The 25,386-nt window shown below is 45.1% G+C and overlaps 1 protein-coding gene across 6 annotated transcripts in view; it reads left to right on the top strand.

Moving 5' to 3' along the window:
• The window catches only part of AP4M1 (adaptor related protein complex 4 subunit mu 1), a 1,285,664-nt gene that overhangs the window by 490,241 nt on the left and 770,037 nt on the right, over positions 1-25,386 (top strand). For all 6 annotated transcript variants that reach the window (XM_044077275.1, XM_044077274.1, XM_044077273.1 and 3 more), the window contains 3 exons: positions 2,416-2,526; positions 9,462-9,542; positions 16,614-16,676. In XM_044077275.1, the coding sequence (XP_043933210.1) occupies positions 2,416-2,526; positions 9,462-9,542; positions 16,614-16,676 (255 nt within the window). The remainder of the gene's footprint in view (positions 1-2,415; positions 2,527-9,461; positions 9,543-16,613; positions 16,677-25,386) is intronic.

The following is a 25,386-nucleotide window of genomic DNA, read 5'->3' as shown; positions in this document are numbered from 1 at the left end:
AGGGCAAACCTGTTTCAAAACAAACTATTTCTAAGTGGATTGGTTTTGTATTGCTTTCTGTTATTCCCATCATGGTAAGGAGATTCCAGCTGGGATTAGGCCTCATTCCACTAGGGCTACTGCCACTTCTACAGCTTTTTAAGGGGTGGCTACTAAAGATATTTTGGAAGCAGCTACTTGGAGTTCAGTGCATACTTTCTCTAAGCATTACCACCTTCCACTTTACTCTAAATCTAGGGCTGGATTTGCCACTGCTATTTTACAGGGCATTTTGGCAGCTCCGAATGCTTTATAGTTTTGCCATCCTCCCTTACCTCTGCTTTGGGATTCTACCCATATGTAAGGACTGCAGCAATGTGAGATGAAGAACATAGTACAGTTTTGTACCTACCATAAATGTAGATGTTCGAAGATCCACATTGCTGCAGTCCAATTTACCCTCCCTCCTTCCCCTCTGCTGTTGAAGGTGGTAGTGTGGTTTGTGTTGTACATATTGTAAATATGGTTAGTGCATGGGTGGTTGGTTAGTTTTTTGCAGGTTTTTGGCTTTGGCCTTTCTTATTAGGGCCTTCTGACATCTGGGGCAAGAAAAGACTGAGGAAATGACGTCGGTCATGCGCTTTTGTACCCTGACATCCTGATGTCAGTTTTAAGCGCCTTGACCGACGTCAGCCTAATACTTTGGTATTCGGGCCGACCGAGGACAGCGGACTACCCATATGTAAGGACTGCAGCAATGTGGATCTTCGAACATCTACATTTATGGTAGGTACAAAACTGTACTTTTTCTGTAGCCATGGAGAGGGTTGGGCTTTGGTTCTGGTAAGTCTTATGGGGGGCATGGTTATTTAGGATACTTAGGAAGGTAGTATTGAAAAATTGGACTGCATCATCTAGGCTTAGGTAATTTAGAGGGTGCCAGTTACATTCTTTGAGGGATGAGATGAATGTGATTGGGTTAAAGTGTAGTTTTTTACGTATTTGACGGTAGATGACAGGTTTAACTTGGTGTAGGTGTTTTTTTGAGTAGGAATGTTGGGGAATGATCACTGAGGCTATCTGATAGGTAACCTGCTGTATAGGACTGGGGAATCTTGCTGACTAGTATCCAACCCAGGGTAGTATGCTTGTTGGAGTTTTTATTTATTCTGGTTGGTGACTGGACTAGTTGGGTGAAGCCATGAAGGTTTAGATGCTGAGTTGGATGGTTGCTACAACAGGATTGCCAATCAATATGGAAGTCACCTAAAATTATGGTCTCTTGAGGGAGATGGTGGGTAGTCCAGCTGAGGAGGTTTTCTACTGGAGGGATGTTTTGGCCAGGTGGGAAGTAGCATCCTATTATGTTGATGGTTTTATTTTGGTTTATTTTCAGGTTGGTATATATTATTTCTTCATTGGCAATTTGGGGAGATGAGACCATCATTTTTTTTTTTTTGGCCTGAACCCCGTGCCTTGTGGCTGACATACACAAAGAAGCAAGGATCTGCAGCCCTTCCTGTGTAGGTATGCACATTCCCGCACATGCTGCAGGAAGGTTGCAATACTAATGCAGCTTGCAAGCACGGATCACGTCTCTGGCCCTTATGCTATATGCCATGTAGCTCTGTCTCCAGTAGGTGCCACCACTCAACATACTGGACTGAGTCACTCCTCCCAGGAAGAGCAGGCTGATTTTGACTACTCATTGCCATCCCCCTACCACCTCCTGGCTCTCCCAGTGGCCAAGCAGATAGTCCATTTCAAATGATATTGGTCACATTCTGGCTTTTCATCACTTTGTCATGGATCCATGTTTCAGTTTGTCTTGATTTTTTTCCATTTTTGGAATTCATTCAGACAGAATATGTTAGTGGAGCATGGTGTCACTCACTATGACAGTTTAGAATTTTACCCTGACATACAATTTCCTTGTATATTGCTTTAACTGGAGGAGTGATAGCATATAACTTCCATAATTGGTAATTTGGAATGGAATTGAAATTTTATTTCTATCCTTTGAAAATAAATTATGGGAATCTGCTGATTGGTTGGCTTTTTGTTCTGGCATCATAGCATAGTGGGTCTGGAATGAGCATACATACATTTTTCCTACAGTCACAACCCTCTGGTTGTATCTTATTGCTGACTTTTGGAAGGTTTAGCTACCATTATCCCCACAGAGTGACTTGTTTATACTGACACGTGTGAAGATAGCATTTTTCATCTGTCTGCTGTTATGGTAGCCAATAAGTTGTACTGTTTGCTGAAAGAATATGTCATGATTTCCCCTGCATTGTAGGGAAATGATGTAGGAAAGAGACAGTGATATATGTGTGGGTGCTCAATTTGAAGGTGAACTTATTAGAAGAAGGAAAAAGATGTACTGCACACATCTGAGATATTTTTAATATAATTAATCTTGATTCTGTTCAGGATTATGGCTATATCCAAACCACATCCACAGACATCCTTAAGAATTTTATTCAGACTGAAGTAGTGGACACAAAGCCATCCAGTCTCTTTGACTTGAGTAATATCGGCCTGGTAAGTTAGACTCACTACATTTTATACTGCATGAACAAGTGAACTGTCATTCTTATAACTGTTTGCTTTTTAATTCTGGTAGTTATTCCACAGTCACTTCTCAGCTCAAGGCAGCATGTGCATGGTTTTCAGATAGGTTACATGCATGTCTCTTAAACATTTGATTTCTACTATGCCTAAACATCTCCCTCTATAGACCAGATTTCTGGTTAAACCTCTGACATAACAGAAGTAAACTGCATTATTGTCAGCATTGCAATGTGTTTCTGTATCTGTTTTGCTTTTTTTTTTTTTTTTTTTTTTTTTTTTTTACTCCATGTAAAGTTTGCTTAGATTTGCAGGCTAATGAACTAAACAAAGTACAAGCTTTCATAAATAAGTAAGAGTTTATAGACCCTTCCTTTTGTCTGTTAAAACATACATAGTCAATCTGAGGACTAAAACAAAAAGACATTTCTTCATTTGATGTTTGATGATGACGTGATAAGTAATAACTTTAAGTGGTACAGTGAGTCTTTCAGTCCAGCTACACCTTGCATACTGTATATAAAGATTTTTTTTCTTATTTTCCTCATGGAAAATGTTACATTGGAAAGGATTTGTAGATGAAGTGCTGACCTTTAGAGTAATAAAATGGAAAACCCAGGCAAGGGTACAGATTGTCTGGCAGATGGTATATCCTGTTCAGCAGTTTGCCCTTGACCTTAAACTGTGCAGATATTCCTTTCTGTAGATTGATATCTTTGACTACATGGCCAGCTACAGTGACCAAACTTCCTGCCTTTTCCAAGGAAGTAGGTCCTAAAGTACTTGGACTATATCAAAAAGTCATCTTCCCAAAGAAATTAAGATACTGAGTACATTAAAAGACTTAGTTGATGGAGAGGGTTGAGGCTGTGATCTGTAGTTCCTGTGGTACAGGGTTTGATTCCCTTAGCCCTTATTTGCTTAGTGTATAACCCTGAGCAAGTCACTTAACCAGACATTGGCCTTGGTCACTCCCAAAATGGGGCTGTGTGTCCAGAGGCCTTACCTGGTTAACAAATGTATATTGTTTTGTTAACACAAAAGTGGATCTATTTTGGGGTGGAGGTTGGCATAATGGTTAAGGTGTTACCTCTCAGAGAAGGGGGTACAGGGTTTGATTTTCACCAAGGGAATTTGCTTACAATGGCATACAATGGCAGTTAGTCAGCACTTTATATAAACTTAAAGAATTTAAAACAAATCACTACACAACTACCTTACTAATGAAACCAAATGCAACTTGCTTTAGGGACAATGGTCAACAAAGCACCCAGTTCAGATTCCCTCATACCATCCTGTAATATATAAATGTTCTTCGTGTTTCACTGTTGCAGTCATCACATTTGGGTTATCCCTGCCAGGGTAGCCCTCAACCGGCCCGAATACCAGAGGCTTAGTATTTCTGCATCGGTTGCTGTCGCTTCAGGACTGACGTCAGGTCGTCAGTAGTATAAAGTAAGGCAGCCGATGCCATTGAGAAGCAGAAGCAGTTTGCATGAGTGCTGGTCGGTCGCTACCTGAATTTCATCTACTGAATTGAAGCTGAAGTCTTCTAAAGCTAAGTACCTCGTTGGAGATCCTTTTTTCTTGCACTAACCGATGTCAGAAAAAGTTAACAGTTGTCTTGTCTGTGGAAAGCAAATACAACACCGTGACTTTCATTCTTACTGCATCACTTGCTTAGGCCCAGACCACGACGTCCCCCACTCTCGCTTCTGTGCTTTGTTCAACGCCAGAACTATCTATCATTGTGCCCTTATTGTAGCTAGATATTTTCTCTTACAGTCCTCGAACTCCAATATGGCTTTGGTAAGCCATCCCACAGCAGATCTTCCTAAAAAACGTAAAGATAAAGACAGACCGCACAGGTACAAACCTATCGACGACGCTCCCATTAAGCTAGTTGTCAGTTCTCCAGTCCTCAGTGAGGTGCTCTTCTCAGCCCCTGATGCCCGCTTCTGTGGATTCGCAGGCTGCTACCGAGACCCTTTCAGAGTCCGGTATGCCGCAAAACTCTTCTTTGACTAAGGATCCTGCGGTCGTCACTACCTTGGATAGGTCGGGTGCCGCTGAGCAGGTACTGGCTTCTGAGGAAGTCCTTCGCACTACCGATTCTTGACACAAACCAATATCTTCTTTCGCAACTACCATTCTTTCGAAAATGACTGAGTTTCTTAGGCCCATGGTACGAACCACTCCCAAGAAACCGATGACCCAATCTCAGGCACCTGCTTCCTTGCCTCAGTCTCAAATGCTTAAAATGGCAGAAGACCATATCATGCTGATCAGGGGAAGCCAAGCTACCTCTTCCAAAAGGAAGACAGATCTGTCCCCTGTAGATTTGTCTGAACAGGAGTCTGATGATTCTGATGCTTCTGAATATGAACACATGCAACCCCTCTCTGCTTATGAGGATTCTGATGCAGAGGATTCCATTCCATCATTCTCTCCCCCAGAGGATTTTTCCTTTGGGGAAACCCTTTATACCTTAAGGGAGCATTTCCAATGGGAATGTCAGGACTACCCTCAGTCTGAGACTCGGGGAATTCTTAGATCTTACACAGCACAGACCCTTGGCCATCTCCTCAGTCCTGGATGTTGTGGAGGATGTTTTTCTGGAATCCTTATACCCTCCCTCCTGCACCCAGAAAACCAGACGGGTGCTACAGAGTTCCTGACTCTCACAAATTTCTTTTTAAAAATCCTACTGCTGACCCCGAGGTAATTTCTCAAGGGCCTAAAGGAATTAAAGCAACCTGTGCTAAGAATCCCACCTCAGCTACTTTTGCTATTCGAGCACTAAATTGTCAGTTCCATATGCTAAAATTTCAGCAGCATACCCTGAAACTTCTCAAACAAAAAATGTCTTCCTTTCCTGCTTGTGCAGAATCTAAAGAGTTACATGAGTTAATGCATTCTGCAAGTCAAGTAACTAAACCTACCTTGCACTGTGGTTTTGACACCCTAGAAGCTTCTTGCAGGGCAGCAGTCACCGGATCTGTCCTTAGAAGGCATGCATGGCTTAAGGAACAGCCTTTGCCAGAGCATGTTAAATCTAAATTGTTGGATGCCCCCTTGCACAAAGACAACTTATTTGGCACTAAGGCAGAAGAGGTCTTAAAAAAGATGGAAGACAAAGCAAAATCTATGCAGACAGTTAAGGATTTCTTACAGTTCCAGCCACCCAGGTTCAGCAGGCATTGTCCCATCATGCACTATTCCTTTCCTGCTACCAGCAGGCCAGTTCAGCCCAGACAGCATGCAGAGATCTAAGCAGTGGACTACCTCCACTTCAAAACCAGGGAGTTCTAAGCCACCCCCCCCCCTTATGGTAAGAACTCACAATTACTCTCCTCCCTCACCCCCTCCCTCTGCCCACCTTCACTTACCCCTAGGAGGAAAACTCCTTTTATGCAAGCACCTGGGCCACCATTACCAATAACCTCTGGGTTCTCAACATAGTGTCCCAGGGATACAAATTTTCTTTCCACACCCTTCCAACTCCAAAAGGTTTCCCAGATCTAACTCCAAACCAGTGGGCAGAGGCACAAAAGCAAGTCCTTTCCCTGCTCTCTATGAGGGCAGTAGATCCCGTTCCTGCAGAACAGAAAGGCCAAGGTTTCTACTCTAGACTTTTTTTGGTACCCAGAAAAGATGGCGCCGCATCCTAGATATATCCATTCTAAACACCTTCCTGGTGATCCCAAAATTCAAAATGCTCACCCTCCAGCAGCTGCTACCCATGCTGTCCAAGGATGCTTGACTAGCCACCCTAGACCTAAAACAGGCTTACCTCCACATTTCTATCAGGGAATCATGCAGGAAATATCTCCCGTTTCAGAGCAGGATCTCAGCACTTTCAGTTCTCTGCACTTCCCTTTGGCTTATCTACTGTTTCCAGAGTTTTCACAAAATGTCTAGCTCCGGCCATTAGACGACTGCCTAATTCAGCCAGACAGCCAGGAAAAGCTGCTCAAGCACCTGGCCTTTGTAAAGTCCCTACTAACCTCCCTAGGGTACACAATCAACAAAAAGAAATCCAAACAGGTACCCACCCAAAGGATTATATTCCTGGGAGCAAGCCTGGACACAGCATCCCAGATGGCATTCCTTGCACCAGAAAAGCAAACTTTCCTGACAGCCTACTTCTCTCAACTAGCCACCAGACCCCAGCTATCTGCAAGAAAAATCCTGCAAGCTCTGGGGTTCATGGCATCTTACATTCTACTCATTCCATATGCCGGACTACATATGAGGAAACTTCAGCAGTGCCTTAAAAGCCTCTCAGTCAACACTCTCAAGACCTGGTAACTCTTGTACCTATAATACCTTGCCTCAGAAAAGATTTTCTTTGGTGGGCAACAGCATGCTCCCACAACAAGGGACTACCTTTCTCACCACTACCCAGACCCTCACTACAGACTCATCAGACTATGCCTGGGGTGCACACCTGGACTGCAGGTGCATACAAGGCCAATGGAGCCCACAGCAAATCCATCTGCACATCAGCCAACAAGAGATGATAGCTGTCCAACACGCCTTGATAGCTTTCAAGCCCCTTCTCTCCCCAGGGGCTCTCCTGATCAAAACAGAGAACACCACTGTGATGCGGTATGTCAACAAGCAGGGAAGGACTCACTCCTACCCTCTATTCAGGCTGGCCATGACCCTTTAGCACACAGCCTCTGCCATGCAACTTCACCTGTTAGCACAGTTCCTACCAGGTTCTCTCAATTCTCTGGCAGACCACTTAAGTAGAAATCTTCTGGACCCACATGAGTGGCAGCTCAACAGAAGAACCTTCACCCTAATAACTCAGAAATGGGGCACCCCAAAGGATGACTTCTTTGCCTCCCACACCAACCATCAGCTCAGCAAGTTCTGCACCAGGGAGCATCATTGCATGGCTTGGAAAGTGGATGCCCTGTCCTTCCCCTGGGTCAATCTATCGGTCTATGCCTTTCCTCCACTACCTCTCATCCCCAGGGCACTGCTCAAAATAAAGGAGGAAAAACTAAGGACAATTCTTATAGCTCCAGACAGGCTTCGCCAGCACTGGTACCCCTTGCTGCGCAGCCTGTCCCCACTGCCACCATGGCATCTCCAAACCTTTTGACCCAGAGGGAAAGGGAATTCATGCATCCCCAATTGCAGACACACAACTTGGCAGCTTGGCTTATTCCCTAACCCCCGATCAATCTGCCAACCTCAATAAACAGGTTCTAGATGTTATTCATGAGGCCAGATGCCCTAGCACTAGAAAGCCTTATGCTGACAAATGGAAAAGGTTCTGCACCTGAATCCAGACTAAGGGAGCCAGTACGGCACAGCCCTCCCTCCCTCTCATCCTGGATTACTTAGATGACCTGCTACACAGTGGCTTCTTTTTCCTTTATTAAAATTCATGCCTCTGCTATCTCTCCTCATTTTTCTACTGAGCAGCCCCTTTTTTCACACCCTTTGATCAAACAGTTCCTAAGAGGGGCTAGCAACTTGAGGCCCCCCAGAAGAGCACCAGCCCCAGCTTGGGACCTTAACTTTGTGTTGGAAAAGCTCACACTGCCCCCTTCGAACCAGCCTTTTCAGCAGAGCTAAAATTTCCCTCCTGGAAGATAGCTTTCCTTCTGGCCATTTCTTCAGCCAGAAGGGTCTCCGAGCTGTAAGCACTCATGACTGTTCTTCCACCAGAACCTTTCTCCCACTTGGGGCTCCTGGCAGGTTAGGGCAAGAAAAACTGTTGCAATGGCGTCAGCTGCCTTATTTTATACTTCTGACGACCTGATGTCAGTCCTGAAGTGACAGCAACCAACGCAGAAATACTAAGCCTCTGGTATTCGGGCCAGCCGAGGGCTACCCTGGCAGGGATAACCCAAATGTGATGACTACAACAGTAAATACACTCTAGCATCTTCATTTATGGTAAGTGTACACAACTGTACTTTATGCACACAGCAAGTATACTCGAAGAAAAAAAAAACTTTTGTTTGATTTATTTTAATTCCCCTATAATCTCTTTTTCTTTTGTAATTGTGCTCTACTTATTTTTGTTTCTATTTAATCGTATTATATTTATATTTTAACAGTACAAAACGATGTTTTTGTTCAGTTTTATAATGTTCTTTTGTATGATCCTCTGCTCAGCTGTATTATGTATTGCTAAACTCTCAACTGCTGTGTGAGCTCCGGTCAAGACTGAAAAGGGTCAGTTGACCAGCCAACCTACCTGGTCAACAAATTTTAAATAAATAAATAAATGTTTGCTCTGCAGGTGTCCTTAGCACCATTTTCATGTAAAGATCTTGGTGTGACACTTTGAAAGCCCTTGGAAGTCTATGGAGCTACATTTCAGACATTGCTAAGGTATGAGTTGGGGACAGGCACAATACTCTAGGCCGCTGGGGTGAACTGCTGTTTTTCACTTCCAGCACATAACTATATAAAGCAAGCTCTATTGGCATAGAGGGATACATTTGTGACTGCAGTGGGGGGTGATTTGGAGTTAGCTGACTGAGGAGAGGATTGAAGAGGCTTACGCTTGCTTGATTTTCTTCAAAGGGGAGGAGGTTTGGACTCATGAGCACACTATTTCCTTGTAGAATCCCTGGTGAATATCAGGTATTTGCCAACTAGGGGGCACAGGGGCAGGCTGATTATGTCATGGAGTGCATTGCAAAAGCCCATTGCACTCCGTCCCCTTGGATGTTAATAAGTATTCACAGGGAATGAGGGCTGCAAATAAAAATATAAGCCTGTGTAGAGTGATGGCCCTACTCCTGCTATGCTTAGCTCTTGCCCACAGTGGACCTTAGAGCTCTTTTTTGGGGGGGAGATTGTGAGGGTATGCTTAGTGGTCAGAAAAAAGTACTTCAATACATTTTTATCATTGCTTGTCTTCTTTCATGTTTCAGTTTGGAGCAGACACCCAACAGAGTAAAGTGGCTCCGAGTGCAGCTGCTAGCAGGCCAGTATTTTCATCTCGCTCTGAGCAGGTAAGAAGAACTGAAGTGTGCATGTTTCCACAGGTAGGATTTTTTATAGCAGCTGGCCCTACTCCTCATGTATGTCTTTTATTTCTTTGTCCATTCAGTTAGGCTTTGGTGGTGGATGAGTGAGAAACAAGCATCAAGCAGATGTCGTCTTCAGGGCTGGATTTTTGTTATTTTGTGCTCAACTACACTTCACTTCAGTTGGTCAGGCAATGTAGTGCAGTGCCTGCAGTGTTAACCCTGTAATTTCCACTACTGTGTCTGAGTGACTTCCTGAGCACCATTTAGTGGACAAAATTCTCCTGAAATCCTTTTCTTGGAGCTGTCGTGTTCTTCCAGTTAACAGGTATCACTTTTGTTGTGGTATGATGCTGACCACCTTCTTGAAACTTGGATGGTCAAACCATCATCTGACACCGACTCCTTTCTTGTGTGTCTTCCAGCAAACTGTCCCACTGGTCATACTGTGCTCACTGAGGCTGCACGGTTATGAGTTAATTTTCCTGTAAATATTTGATTAGAAGAGGAATATAGTTCAGTAGATTTTGCCCAGCTTGGTTTGCAACTGAAGTCTTTTTTCCCTTTAATGACTGAGTGTTGTATATTGAGCTGTAGTTGTACATTTCCATGCTTAGATAGAAGAGCCTACAGCCATGTTGCTAAGTTATCAGTTTAGTCAGTGTTAATTGACAATCAGTCATGAGAAGGCAAAGAAGTCTCTTTACGTCTCCATGGCTATCTATCTGTGACCAGGGTGGTATCACTTTAATATGATTAAAGGGAAAACCTTTGATGTGAAATTGTTTGATCTCACCGTTTGTTCTTACACACGGGTTCGGAGCCGATCCTTGGCTCCGAGTCGGCCACATCACCAGCTCAGCATCTTCGAGAAAGCTCGAGGCACAGTTCTATCCCATGATCCTCCTGTGCTAACCCTCAGATCTAGTTTGCCGCTAGCAGCAGATTGCATCGTGAGAGGCTCAGGCCAGTATTTTTTCATTCTTTATTCTATCCTTTTTGAAGTTGTAGTTGTTAAAAGTAGTTAAAAGTAGTTAAAAAGTAGTTTATTAGTGTGATAGTTTATTAGAGAGTGTGTTTTTCAATAGTTAAAGTAGTTTAGTAATTTTTTTACCTTAGTTAAGGCCTTTTTGTAATTCTGTCAGGGCTGACAGTAGGGTTTAAATTGTTAATTTCTACCTTAACTTATTCTTCTCTTTTTATATATATTTAGAGATAAGAATTATTCATACTTTTACAAGTGTTATAGTGTGTTATTATATTTATATACATATAAGTGTGTTGTTAGTAATTTGTTTATTAGGTTAGATAGTATGTCTGAAAAAGCCAAGTCAGGCTTTAAAAGGTGTCAGTGTGAACAAAAGATGTCCATTACTGATAACCATTCTTCCTGTGTCTACTGCCTTGGCCCTCTCCATTTGCAGGAAGACTGTTCCATCTGTCATTCCTTCAGTGGGAGGGTCATGCTAGAAAGACGCAGGAAGTTGGTGGACAGAGGGTTATTAAAACCCGATTTTCAGGAGGCCCTGGATAAGACTGAACAAGTGCCCAAGTCTTCGAAGGGGTCCAAGTCTTCAAGAGTGTCGGAGCCTAAGTCCTCAGCTCCGAGCACCTCTTTTCAGGTTCGGACACTGGCTCCAAAGACCTTGGGGTCAGGCGTCGAATGCTTATCTCTGATCGAGACTCAGGTATTGGAGCCGGTATCGGAGGTACCACCGCCTTCAATCCTTCACTCTGTGATGGCTTCGGCCCTTTCGACCCGTTCTTCGAGGCCGCTTTCCGACTCCGACGTGGACCGAGTGCTACAAAAGCTAATGGAGAACTCGGCTGTGTCCAAATTAATCGAAGTTTCGTCCCAATTGGTTTCGAAACTCGAGGCTATTCCCGCCCCCGAGACAAATCCTCCTCCGAGACCTGTCGAGTCGTCGGAGCCAGGGATCAAAGAGCCGATGATTGTAGAGCCCTCGGTGCCGAAGCCTCCAGTAGCGCTATCGGCACCATTGACCTCGACACCTTCGAAACCAGCCAGGGGGTCTCGGAGCCGACGATCTTTCCTAGGTTCCGGGCGGACAGTCGAACCGAACTTTCGGTTCTGACTCTCCCCCTCGGGGCCTCGGCTCAGATCAGCTCGGATCCGTCCTCAGGGTCGGAGCCCGTGGTCCCAGTTCCGGGGAAACTACCGGCTTCTTTGGAACCGATGGGATTCTCAGGCCGGGGCACTCTGGTGCCTTCGACATCATGAGGAAGGTCTTGTCTGAACAGACACATACGTCATTGGCATCTTCATCTCCTCACCCAAAGGGTCCATGTTCTGCTTCTGTACCTTCAGCTCCTACCAAGCGTCGAGACCCAATGCCTCAGCCAGCCCCAGAGGGCACCCCTGGTTCCTTGGATGCCTCCCCAGAAGCCCCCTCTGAGGATGTACCGAGGAAAAGATTGTGCAAGAGGAGGCACATTGATTCCATACAGGAATCTCTGACATCTGATACCGATTTGGATGAAGCAGAAGGGTCCCCACGGTCCCCCTCTGAAGATGTCTCTTTTGCTGACATCTTGGAAATCTTGAAACAGAGGGGAGACTGGCAGACCCTTGCCCCTTCTGTAGACGAATCGGTATTGCTGAAGGCATTTGGGGCTCAACCTTCTACTTCCTGGGTGATGACCCCTCCATTTGACGAACTCATGGACCTGATAGTGCGAAGGGCGTGGGAGACACCTGATACAGTGGAACCGGTCCCCCGCAGACCCAACAAGTATATCACGGCCCCTCAAGACAAAAGCTTTCCAACTAAAGGAGTGCCAGTGGATACTATGGTGGTGGCGGCAGACACTAAGAAGGAAATGTCTGAATCATCTTCCTCTGTTCATCCTCCTAATAAGGATTCTAGGACGATGGACAGATATGGGAAGCGCGTGTTTAGTTCTGAGACTTTTTCCATGCGATCGCTGAACTACCTTACGCACTTCATGCGTCTACAGAGAGATCTCCTCAAGGAACTGGGAGATACTCTCTAGGGCAATACAGATGCTGCTGTCTCCGAGAAAGTGGCAGCACACCTTAACACCCTCAACTCCATAGTTAACTCGTCCATGAGGCTCATTTCATATTCAGCCGAAGGTTCGAGTAGGGCGGCAGCCTCAGCAATTGCTCTGAGGAGACAATCCTGGCTGCGCCTATGCTCCTTTGCGGAAGCCTTCAAGTTTTCCTTTGCTAACGCCCCTTTTGATGGTGCCTCATTGTTTGGTCTCAAAGTAAAGGAGACTCTCACTAGGTGCGAGCAAGAAGGGAAGACCCTGTCTGCCGTAGGGGTCAGTTTTTCCGCCCCATCTAGACCATACCCCAAAGGGCAAAGAGGCAGAAAAATGTGGTTCCGAAAGACTCTGGTATCCTTTCAGCCCACACAGAGTGATGCCCCTCCAGAGGCAGAGGAGGGGGAAGAAATGGAAGATGCCGTCCAGGCGGCAGAGGGGGTCCGCAGAATCAGGGCGAAAGAAATAAGTTCTCTGGGAAGCCTTTTCAGCACTCCTGAGTGCATGCCCGGCTGTCCTACTCTGGAGGCAGTCGGGGGTCGTTTGGCTTTATACCCAGTGGCCTGGCTAAATCTTACATCAGATTCCTGGGTAAAAAGCATAGTTACCACAGGCTACACTATTCCATTTATAAAAATTCCACCTGCCCCTAAAAAGCTCCCAGATGTTCCACCCAGTCTGCGAGACCAGGCAGCCGTAGAAATAAAAAGGCTGCTCGAAAACAGAGTCATCCAACCAGTCCCGGCGGACCAGAAAGGATCCGGAACTTACTCAAGGTTCTTTTTAGTTCCAAAGAAAACAGGACTGGAGGCCAATTTTGGACCTCAGCAGACTCAACACTTTCGTGAAAAAGGAAAAGTTCCAGATGGTCACGCTACAGTCGATCCTTCCTTTCCTACAGGACGGCGACTGGATGTGCTCTATAGATCTCAAAGACGCGTACTACCATATCAAGATGGCCAGAGCGTCCAGAGATCACTTGCACTTCTGGCTGGGAGCCAGTCACTTCCAGTTTCATGCTCTGCCCTTTGGCCTCACCTCAGCCCCCAGGGTGTTCACCAAATGCATGGCAGTAGTAGCGTCTCACCTGAGACAAAAGGGATTCCAAGTGTTTCCTTACCTAGACGACTGGCTCCTGTCTGCCACCACCGAGTATCGTCTTGTGCAAGCCAGGGATTACACCATCAACCTTTGCTCCTCTCTGGGCATAACAGTCAATTTTGGAAAATCTGTCTTATCGCCCTCACAGCGTATCTCATTTATAGGGGCAGAGTTGGACACTTCCCTGGCTCAAATCAGTCTCCACTAAGAGCATCAGCCCTCAGAAATCAAATTTCTATCCCTTCTGCAAAGCAAGAGAGTCCCTGCTCAACAAATCTTGAGAGTACTAGTAATGATGGCAGCCGCTCTTATCGTAGTTCCCCTAGGCAGGATGCACATGAGGATCCTTCAATGGATGCTCATTGCTCAGTGGTCGTACCTACAGCTTCCACTATCTCACGAGATCTTAATTACGAACTCCTGCAAACGGGATCTCCTATGGTGGATGCACAGTCAGGACCTAACAGTAGGCCGACCGTTTGTGTTGCCCAGTCCTATAGCTACTTTAACCACGGACGCTTCCCTGATAGGGTGGGGGGGGGGACTTTTTCAGGGCAGAACAGTCCAAGGTCAATGGTCCAACTTGGAGTACAACCTGCACATCAGTGTCCTAGAGCTGAGGGCAGTGTTTCTTGCGTTGCAACACTTTCACAAGTCATTACTTCTGGGAACAGTGACAGTTCAGACGGACAACATGTCAGTAGTCTGGTACATAAACAAACAAGGAGGAACCAGGTCTTATTCATTGTGCAGAGAGGCCCTCAGGATTTGGCAATGGGCTGTGTCTACCGGACACTTTCTGATAGCAACGCACATCCCGGGGACATCCAACGTCATTGCGGACAGGTTGAGCAGAGCCATCCTGTTGTCCCACGAGTGGTCCCTCAAATCTCAAGTCGCGGAAAAGATTTTCCGCAGATGGGGCCAGCCTTGCTGCGACCTGTTTGCATCCCCATTGAATGCCAAATGCAGAAGCTACTTTGCCCTACTACCCCCTCCGGGGGGTGCCCCCAGGGACGCACTTGTGCACGATTGGCCCCCGGGTCTCCTTTATGCTTTTTCCCCTGTTCCACTAATTCCCAAATTCGCCAAACGTCTGGAAAGGACCATAATTCTGATAGCCCCATTCTGGCCTCGACAAATCTGGTTCCCCTTCCTTCAAACTCATCAGGTGGAGGAACCGTGGATTCTAGACCCAGTGCCAGATCCGTTGACGCACTCATCGGGAGTTTCTCACACATCTCTCAAGTCCCTCAAACTGACAGCTTGGCTGCTCCGCTTCCCATCTTAGCCAGGTCAGATTTATTGTCCCCTGCAGTACAACGCATAATTGTATCTTCCCACAAGCCATCCACAAGGAAGCTATACAACAGCAAATGGAAACGTTTTGCGTACTGGGCCTCGCAGCAGGGTATAGATCCGTCAGGGGCTCCAGTACACAAGATATTAGAGTTTCTTTCGACACTTTTTCATGAAGGAGCATCGACTTCCACGCTAAGGGTACAACTTGTGGCTATATCTAATTTTCAGTGTTGACCAGGGAGATAGTTCCCTCATGTCCCACAGACTTTGCAAAGCCTTTATGAAAGGTACCTTTCACCTCCGTCTCCCCTTTCGTAATCCAGTGGCCCCATGGAATCTTAACCTGATGTTATCACAGCTCATGTTGCCCCCATTCGAACCAGCCGCCACAACCCTTCTAAAATTTTTATCATGGAAGACACTTTTTCTGGTTGCCATCACTTCCGCCCGGAGGGTTTCAGAGTTGCAAGCGTTATCTGTCCGGCCCCCATATATGATATTTCATCCAGATAGGGTAACATTACGCACCAATCCGTCCTTCCTTCCAAAGATTTGTTCAGTCCAAAATATTAATCAATCGATTGAACTACCCACCTTCTTCAAAAATCACTCCAGTAAGTTGGAATACATGCTGCACAAATTAGACGTCCACAGGCAGCTGAGATTTTACTTAGGACGAAGGAATACAGAAAGTCAGACCAACTGTTTGTATCATATGCTGACCAAAGGAAGGGAAAGGCGGTAACAAAAGTTACTTTATCCAAATGGCTCTCAGACTGTATAAATTTTGTATATTCAGAATCAAAGCAACAACTCCCCTTTAAACCCAAGGCTCATTCTACAAGGGCGATTGATACTTCTTTAGCCCATACCGCCCGCTTGCCATTAGATACCATTTGTGCGGCGGCAACTTGGGCGAAACCACATACTTTCATCGCTCACTACAAATTAGATAAAAACTCCAGAGACAGGGCGACGTTTGGTTCCACTGTTCTCAGGAATGTTCTCCCGTGAGCCACCCCGGATAAAGGAGCTAGGGATGCTACCCGTGTGTAAGAAAAATGGCGAGATTGAACAATTTCACATAAAGAAGTTATGTTCTTACCATAACGTTCCATGTGAATTGTTCATCTCGCCTTTGTTCTTACATTCCCCCCCTGCATCCCCCGTCCTGCGTTCTCGAAGAACGGGTAAGACTACATTCAGGTTCAGTCTTCTCTAGATATTGTTATTCTTGAGCTTCCTAGTGTACATCAGGGATGGCATCTTTTCTCTTCTATTGATGACAAAGTATCAGACAGTGTGGTTGTGTTTTTTCTATGCGCTTAAGGTGCAGTAACTAGTGGGATTCTTCTGGTGTTAGCAAACTAGATCTGAGGGTAGCACAGGAGGATCATGGGATAGAACTGTGCCTCGAGTTTTCTCGAAGATGCTGAGCTGGTGATGTGGCCGACTCGGAGCTGAGGATCGGCTCCGAACCCGTGTGTAAGAACAAAGGCGAGATGAACAATTCACATGGAACGTTATGGTAAGAACATAACTTCTTTTTGCTCATTAGTATGTTCCAGAGCTGAGCACTTTTGTCATTTTGTGTAATTTCATTTATTTATTTTATCTCCCAAGGGCAGTAAAAATGAAGTGTTCCTCGATGTGATTGAAAGACTTACAGTGGTAATTGGAAGCAATGTAAGTATGTGATACCACATTTGTTCTCTCATGCTACCCAACAATGATTACATTTGTCAGGATGAGTTGTAAGGTGGTATGTCACCAGCCTGTAGCTTAATTGCCACGGCCTAAATGTGGAGTTAGAAAAATGAGAACTGGCACTTTCATTCTTAATTTATGTCCTTTAACACACTTTTGCTGTTTTAAAAGAAATTGATGTCATACAATATGAGACAGTCATTGTAACTGCCTGGTTTTATTATCAAAAGCTGTACAGTACTTGAAGACGTTAAACAGCATGTGTTGCTTGAGCCATAATGCATGATGGACTGTGTTCTGGGAAGTTAATGGTTGAATAGAGCAGTGGTGCATGGATCTTGTCTTTGCACGTATTACTATTTTATCACTTGTCCAGGATTATCTGATAGCAACCCTTGCTTTGTATTTCAGTGGTTGCAGGTCTTGACTTCACTGTAAATTAGGAAACGTCTTATGTTATTCAGCACAGGGGACTGCTTTTATTGAGACAGAGTTAGATAAACTTCATCGTCAGATATTTGTGCCCATTGACGAGACCTGGAAATTCGTAATCTTGGTGGCCTGGATGAGGTCATAAAGACAGATGCAAGCATAGACTGAGGTTCATCATATTGATTGCTCCTTTAGTTGTTGTGACGCCCCACCACTGGCAACAGAAATCAAGGAGCCTCAATCCTCACCACTAGCACCAGTGGGGAGGATGACAAGTACACACACAGTATTTCCAGATGCAGCTCTCTGCATCAAGTGCAGTTTTCCTTAAGATCTCACAGACCACGTCAGTCTGGGGCTGGTTTCTCTCTGTTTCTCCAGATCCCCAGTAAGACTCCCCGCTGGCACAGCTATAGAGTTGAGATCTCAGCTGAGGCGCCAAGCCAAGACCTCCAGCACTCTCAATATCCAACCAGTGCTTCGTGTCCCTGCCCCAGTAGCTGACACACACACACACACACACACACACACACACACACACACACACACACACACACACACTTTGAGGTTTGATTTATACACAGACACACACACACCTGGGAAAGGCTGTCACAGGTTTACTAGCTATGTCCCCTTCTGCCCAGACTATAAGGTAGTTATTACTGCCACCAGCCAACTCTTTATCATCTACTTTAATGCCCTTAACAGAGGTTAATACTTAACAGAGATGTTACTGTCAGTGCAAATGGTAGTTTGACCAAGAGCAAGGCTATTAAGAGTGGCCTACAGTGTCACCTAATAAATATGCAAGTACTCTCGGGACTTAAATATATCTAGACAGATCAGCCACAATGAAATGTTTAAATATATTTAATAATAAATAATAAAAGAACAAGAAAACAATCGGTATATAATCACAGTAATATCAGAGTTCGAATTCACAGGAAATATTTAAAACATTGCAGGACAGTCTCACATAAATAAATAAATACATCTTAATTAAGCTTTGCTGAATCCCTGACTATGTCTAGAGAATTACTGTATCCTAATTAACTTATTTACAGAACAAGGCATATGTGTGGTGAATGGATTCTGTTGTCAGGTCAGAGACAAAATACAGAATACTCAGTCTCTCTCAGAGAGTTCTTAAATGAATATCTGAAATGTTTCTGTTGGGATAGCTTGCAGAATGACATAATTTCATGTTGTTTGACTCTATCCCAGGTGAAAAACAACCACTGATGCTGTTGGCAGCATTTAGCATGTACCTGTGAAAATATATAGACAGGGCTTTTCTTAGATGTAAGGCAGATCCTGGAAGTCATAAAACACTCCCACATCTCAAGCCTAGTAATTATTTCTCTTTCAAGACAACACCGAGAGCTCCCTAGCATAGACATCCTGTCTCTTGTTGTCAAAAAGTAATTTAATTTCAGCTATTTTTCTGAAATTAACCTATCGTGTTCCCATTTCCATTGTTAAAATATATACATCTAAATAGTTACAGTAGTGCAGATACATTTCTGTTCTAATCCAGTAGGGTACACTGTGGTTATACTTTTAACCTCAGTACTTTACAAACCCTTTTCAACACACACTTCTATACCAGCATTTTGATATACACATAAATAGTTCTAATACATTTGTAATGCAAGCATATGAATCATATTCATATTCACAAATGACATACAATTATTTACAAAATTCCAGATAGCCAGGCTGGCAGTATATCCTTTCGTGACACCCCCCCCCCCGAAAACTCTAGCTAGTTTTTCAAGTGACCCTTGAGAAACATTGCTTGAGAGGGCTGAGCCTGTGTGGGAATACCTTACCCCATTCCCTTTCTTGAGATTCGATCTGCCTTGGCATTGCTGACCCCAATACAGTGACGCACTGTCCTGTCATATGCCTGCAATCCTAGGCTCCACCATAGTAATTTGAGATTTTGCTGGCTGTCTCCCTGTAGCCATAGATCCCGCTCGGGCTCCTGCTGGGGCCTCCATATCATGGGAAGGTTTCATGGTGTTAACATGGTACATCTTGTGCCCCTGCCTCCTGCCTAAAAGTTCTACCATGTAGTTAACATCACTGACCTTCCTTACCACCTTGAAGGGTCCCTCCCAAGCTGCCTGCAGCTTGTTGTATTTGACCGGAATGAGAAACATAACCTGCTGCATACTGTCTAGCTCAAGCATTCCTGTCATACCAGACTTTTTCTGCAGTCAGGCTTCTGCCATGTTCTCCTGGGCCGCCCATGAGTTCCTGAGTCTTGTCCTGAGATTTAGGACGTATGCCACAACAGACTGTGTGGGATTCACACTCACCCTCCCACTCATCACAAATCAAATGTAGAGGTCTCCTCACCCTTTGCCCGTACAGCAACTCAAAGGGTGTAAAACCTGTGGATTCCTGGGACACCTCCCTGTAAGCAAACAGCTGGGGCAAATGTTTGTCCCACTCCCTCTTAAACTGGTCTGCAAATGCCTGTAGCATGGTGTTTTAGTGTCGAGTTTAACCTCTCAACAAGATCATTTAGGCTGGGGATGGTAGGGGGTGGTCTTTAGGTGCTTCACCCCACAGTACTTCCACAGATAAGCCAGCAGGTCTGACATGAAATTGGCACCTCTGTCAGTCAGTATTTCTTTTGGGAAACCTACCTGATGAAACTCTCTAGCAAAGCATTTGCCACCTTTTCTACCTCAATGGAGGACATAGCCACCACCTCAGGGTATCTGGTAGCATAATCTACTACCACTAGGATATACTTTTTCCCCATGGAACTTGGGGTACTCAGAGACCCTACAATATCCATATCCACCCTCCACAATGAATGGCTCCTCAATCATAGGCAAAGGAACCAAAGGAGCTTTGACCTTGTCTCCTGTTTTGCCTAACCTTTGTCACTCTTCACAGGTCCTGCAGTACCCTGTTACATGTCTGAAAATCCCAGACCAATAAAAGTTCTGCATAATGTGGCTCTTTGTACGCTTTATGCCCATATGACTTGCAAAGGGAATGTCATGAGCTTTGACTAGAAGTGCCAAGATGGTATGCTCTTGGCACTGCCAATTGCTATATTCTCTCACCCTCTAGCCCTCCCTCAAGGGTCCACTCTCTATACTGTTACCCTTTGTCCCAGTGTACAAATTCCCGCTTCCATTGAGAATCAGGTAACACACTAGCTACTTCCGTCAGGCCTTGTAATGTAGGGTCTGAGAACTGAGCCTCTGTCGTATCTCTCTGTCACCCTTCCCAGCTCCCTTTACACAGGAAGTCTGGTATTGTCTGAGAGCGGTGCCTCACTGTCAGCCTGGGTACTATTACTCACCTCTGCCCTAGCAGTCACTCTGTCCAAGGGAACATCAGTACCCACAAGCAGCTGTGGCTCACCTTCAGTCTCACTGCTGCAGGGTAGCTCCCTCTCTGAAGTAACCACCACACCAGTCCTGGCTTCAAGTCTGAGGTCTGTCTGGGTCTCCCCCAGGCTACCAGACCCCACATGTTTGTCTCCAAGCCTGACTGTGTGCGACTGCATGTACACAAGATACTGTATTATCAAAATCATTCCTTATCAGGACATCTGCAGGGATATCCTCAAACACACCTACTTGCTTGCTTCCTTTTCTACCTTCCCGCCAAGGTGAACCCTAGCCAAAGGTATTTGGAATCTGGTCCCTCCTGAAGATTCGACTGGAGTAGACTGCCCAAGCAAATAGTGCTCCTGTTTAACCATTGCAGGCTTCACAATGGTTAGATAAGAGTCTCTCTCTCTCTCTTAGCAGTGGCCTGATGTTCATCATGTTTCACTGTTGCAGTCATTACACTTGCTGGCAGGCTACCCACATTCGGCCTGAATTCCAAAGTCCTGGTCCAGCGTCAGTTGCTGTCACCTCTTCCCTGACGTCAGTGCGCCAGGGGTATTTAAGATGCAGCCAGCACCATTTTCTTCAGTCTTTCTTGCCACGTGGTGCCCGAAGCAAAAGCAGTTTGCAAGTACCAGTTGGCCGAGTCCTGAGATTTGCAAAATTGAATTTCAGAACCGAAGTCTTCAATAAAGCTAAGTACCCCATTGCGGAAACTTTTTTCTTGCTTCAGATCGATGTCAGTAAAAGTTAACAGTTGTATTTCTTGTGGGAAGCAAATACCTCATAAGGATTTTCACTCTTACTGTATTCCATGCCTAGGCTCTGACCACGACATTGCTACTTGTCGGTTTTGTGCTAGATTCAACCAACGCACTATTAAGCATCGGTTTGATTTTGCTTTACATTACTTTGGCCCTAGGTTTAACTACATAATGCCGTCGGAACAACCGACGACCGGAATTCATAAAAACCGCAAGGACAAAGAAAAGGACAGGCATCCGAGGTTCAAAACCGACGACGAAGCCTCTTCTAGGCCGTTCGCCGGTTCTCAGTGAGGCGCTTTCGCAGCCCCTGACACCCGCTACCTCAGAGCCACAGGCCGCCTCCAACTCCCACGTGGAGACAACTAGGTCTCTGGAAACTCAAGGCATTGGGCTTGTGGAAACTATTCCCTCAGATGGGTCCAGAGCCGCTGAGCAGGCATCGGCTACTGAGGGTGTTTTCAGACCTACACAGCTTACTATCAAGTCCACTTCAGCAGCCAAGGCAAAGTCTAAAACACCACTAAAGACAAAGAAACAAGTACAGCATTCTCCTGGACAGTCATCCATGCCAAAGAAACAGATGCTTAAAATGGCCGAGGACCTAATTACTTTGATCAGGGGTTCCCATCCCCCTCCTGATAAAAGGCATAGGCAAGACACTGACTATGACTCCTCTGACCAGATCTCCATTTCCTCTGATTCCTCTTCAGAACAGGGATATTCTCTTCCTCCCTATGAGGACTCTGATGCTGAAGAGTCTATTCCTTCAGCCTCTCCTCCTGAGGATTACTCTTTTGGGGAAACCTTGCACACTATGAGGGAGCATTTCTATTGGGAGAGCCAGGATTATTCTGAATCCAAGAAAAGGCTCAGAGATTTTCTTTTACTGCCTCAGCACAGGCCCCTTGCTATCCCCCCTGTACTAGATATTGTTGATTATGTTTTTTCTGAATCCAGTTTGTCTCCTTATTCTTTACCCCCTGCACCAGTCAAGCCAGATAGGTACTACAGGGTCCCAGACTCTCATAAATTATTTTATAAAAACCCTGCTGCTGACCAAGAAACAATTTCTCAGAGTCCCAAAGGGGTCAAGGCGTCCACTGCCAAAAAGCCTGTTCCCTCTGATAGGGATTCTAGAGCACTGGATAGATGGGGGAAAAATGTTTACACTTATGTTACTTTAGCTGTAAGGGCTTTAAACTGCCAGTTTCACATGCTTAAATATCAGCAATACCTAATGTCTTTGCTAAAATAGAAAATGCTTACAAGCTCAGAATGCCCTGACAATAAGGAAATGCAGGATTTATTGCATGCAGCTGAACAAGTGGGAAAGCATACTTTGCAATGTGGTTTTGATTCATTAGAGGGTTCTTGCAGAGCCACAGTTACAGGTTCTGTCATTCAAAGGCGTGCTTGGTTAAAAGAGCAAAGTTTACCTGATCATGTTAAAGCAAAATTATTGAATGCTCCACTACAGCGTGATACTTTGTTTGGTGTTAAGGCAGAAGAGGTGTTAAAGAAAATGGAAGATAAAGCAAAATCAGTGCAGACAGTAAAGGATTTCTTACAGGTTCAGCCACCTAGATTTAGCAGGAACTGGCCTTTTAAAAATTGGTCCTTTCCAGTGTCAGACGGGCCACAAAGAGGCAGATACAGACACCCAAGAGGCAGATCTCAGCCCCAGGGCTCATACAGACCTAAACAATGGGGTGCTTCAGCCCCCAAAGCCGGACAAGACAAATCACAACCTTATAGGAAACAGTCCCATTGACTTCCCTCTACAAATGCCAAGCACATACCTTTTGGCAGCACCCTTAGGGGGAAAACTAGCACTTTTCTCACAAAATTGGCACATGATCACCCAGGACAAATGGGTGCTGAATATTGCTTCTCAGGGTTATAGGTTCCACTTTCACACCCTACCAAGGCGAAAAGGTATGCCAGACCTGCCACAAAATCAATGGGCAGAGGCACAAAAACTAATTTCTGCTCTCATGGACATGAGAGCTATTCAAAAAGTACCACAGCAAGAACAGGGGCAATGATTTTACTCAAGGCTTTTCTTGGTACCCAGAAAGGACAAAGCCTGGAGACCAATATTGGACCTGACAATTCTAAATACTTTCCTGGATGTTTCAAAATTCAAAATGTTGACACTGCAGCAACTTCTACCCATGCTGGGCAAGAGGGCTTGGCTAGTTACTTTGGACCTCAAAGAGGCATACCTGCATGTCCCAATCAGACAATCTTGCAGAAGATACCTCAGATTCATAGCTGGCTCAATGCATTACCAATTCTCTGCACTGCCGTTTGGCTTGTCTACTGTGCCCAGGGTCTTCACAAAATACCTGGCACCAGTAATTGCATTTTGCAGACAAAAAGGAATTCAAATATATCCCTACTTGGACGACTGCCTTATTCAAGCAGAGAGCAACGACATTCTACTAAAACATCTAACGTTTGTAAAAAGATTACTAATTTGCCTAGGGTACACAGTAAACGAAAATAAATCAAAACTAGTACCCTCTCAAGAGATAATATCCCTGGGTGCAAGCTTAAATACAACTGCCCAGATGGCTTATCTCACGCCAGACAAGCAAAGGCAACTGACTCATTACTTTCAAATGATGGCAAGAAAGACCCAGCTACCTGCAAGAAAAATTCTGCAGGCTTTGGACTTCATAGCATCCTGCATCCTGCTAATTCTATATGCAAGACTGCATATGAGGAAGCTACAGTGGTATCAAAAAAGTGTTTGGACTCAACATTGCCACAGCCTGGAAACAATAATATCTCTTATTCCCTGCCTGCAACAGGAGTTTCGATGGTGGGCACTGGCCTGTCACCACAACAAGGGACAGCCTTTCACTTTACCCACAGCCAGGCAGACACTAACAACAGATGCATCGGATTATGCCTGGGGGGGCATACATGGCAGGAAAATGTATTTACGGCACGTGGCCCGCGGACAAAATGCATCTTCACATCAATCAAAAAGAGATGCTAGCTGTACAGAATGCCCTGACGGCCTTCAAGGATCTACTTCATCTGGGACAACTATTAATAAATACGGACAATACTACAGTTATGTGGTACATAAACAAGCAAGGGGGCACACATTCGTACCCCCTCTGCAGGCAAGCCATGACTTTGTGGAATACAGCACTGACCTACCAAGTACATCTACAGGCACAATTCTTGCCAGGAAAGAAAAATACTCTGGCAGACGAACTAAGCAGAAACCTCATGGACCCTCACGAGTGGAAACTAAATCCACAGGTCTTCAGCATGATAACAAGGAAATGGGGATGCCCAGACATACATCTTTTTGCCTTCCCTCACAACTGCCAACTACAGAGATTCTGCACAAGGACTTATCACTCACAAGCATGGAAATTTAATGCTCTATCATTCAGCTGGAAAACCCTAACAGTTTATGCCTTTCCACCACTGCCTCTCCTTCCCAAGGTACTCCTAAAAGTCAGACAAGAGAAGCCAAAAATTATTCTGATTGCCCCAGACTGGCCACACCAGCACTGCTACCCAATCCTAAAGAACTTGTCTCAAGGCCCAGCCTGGACTTTACCTCAAATTCCTCCTCTTCTGACTCAACAAAACAATCAGATCCTGCACAGCCAACTCAGAACCTTAAATCTGGCTGCATGGCAGATAATATAGCCACTCCGAACACACCTCCCTCTAAAGCTGTTATGGATGTCATTTTGGCAGCCAGGAGGCCCAGCACCAGGAAATCTTATGCAGAAAAATGGAAGAGATTCTGTGCTTGGAACCAGGCACAAGGACTTGAACCACTTGTTTCAAATATTCCTCAGATTTTACAATACCTGACTGAGATGCTGGACAAAGGCCTATCCTTCTCATCAATTAAGATCCATGCCTCTGCCATTTCTGCTCATTATAATACGGAGCCTCCTATTTTCTCTCATCCACTGCTAAGACAGTACCTCAGAGGGGCAAAAAAACATGAGACCCCCAAGGAGTGGGGTACCTACATGGGACCTCAACTTTGTCTTAGAAAAGCTCACACTCCCTCCTTTTGAGCCAGCCAATACAGCTGATCTAAAATTCTTATCATGGAAAACTGCTCTGCTCCTAGCAATAACTTCA

The sequence above is a fragment of the Protopterus annectens genome, chromosome 7.part0, assembly GCF_019279795.1.
Source record: "Protopterus annectens isolate FY-2018-M chromosome 7.part0, PAN1.0, whole genome shotgun sequence".
Classification (NCBI taxonomy): Eukaryota; Metazoa; Chordata; order Ceratodontiformes; family Protopteridae; genus Protopterus; species Protopterus annectens.
The sequence above is the reverse complement of the archived record's forward strand: the minus strand, read 5'-3'. Positions and strand labels throughout refer to the sequence as shown.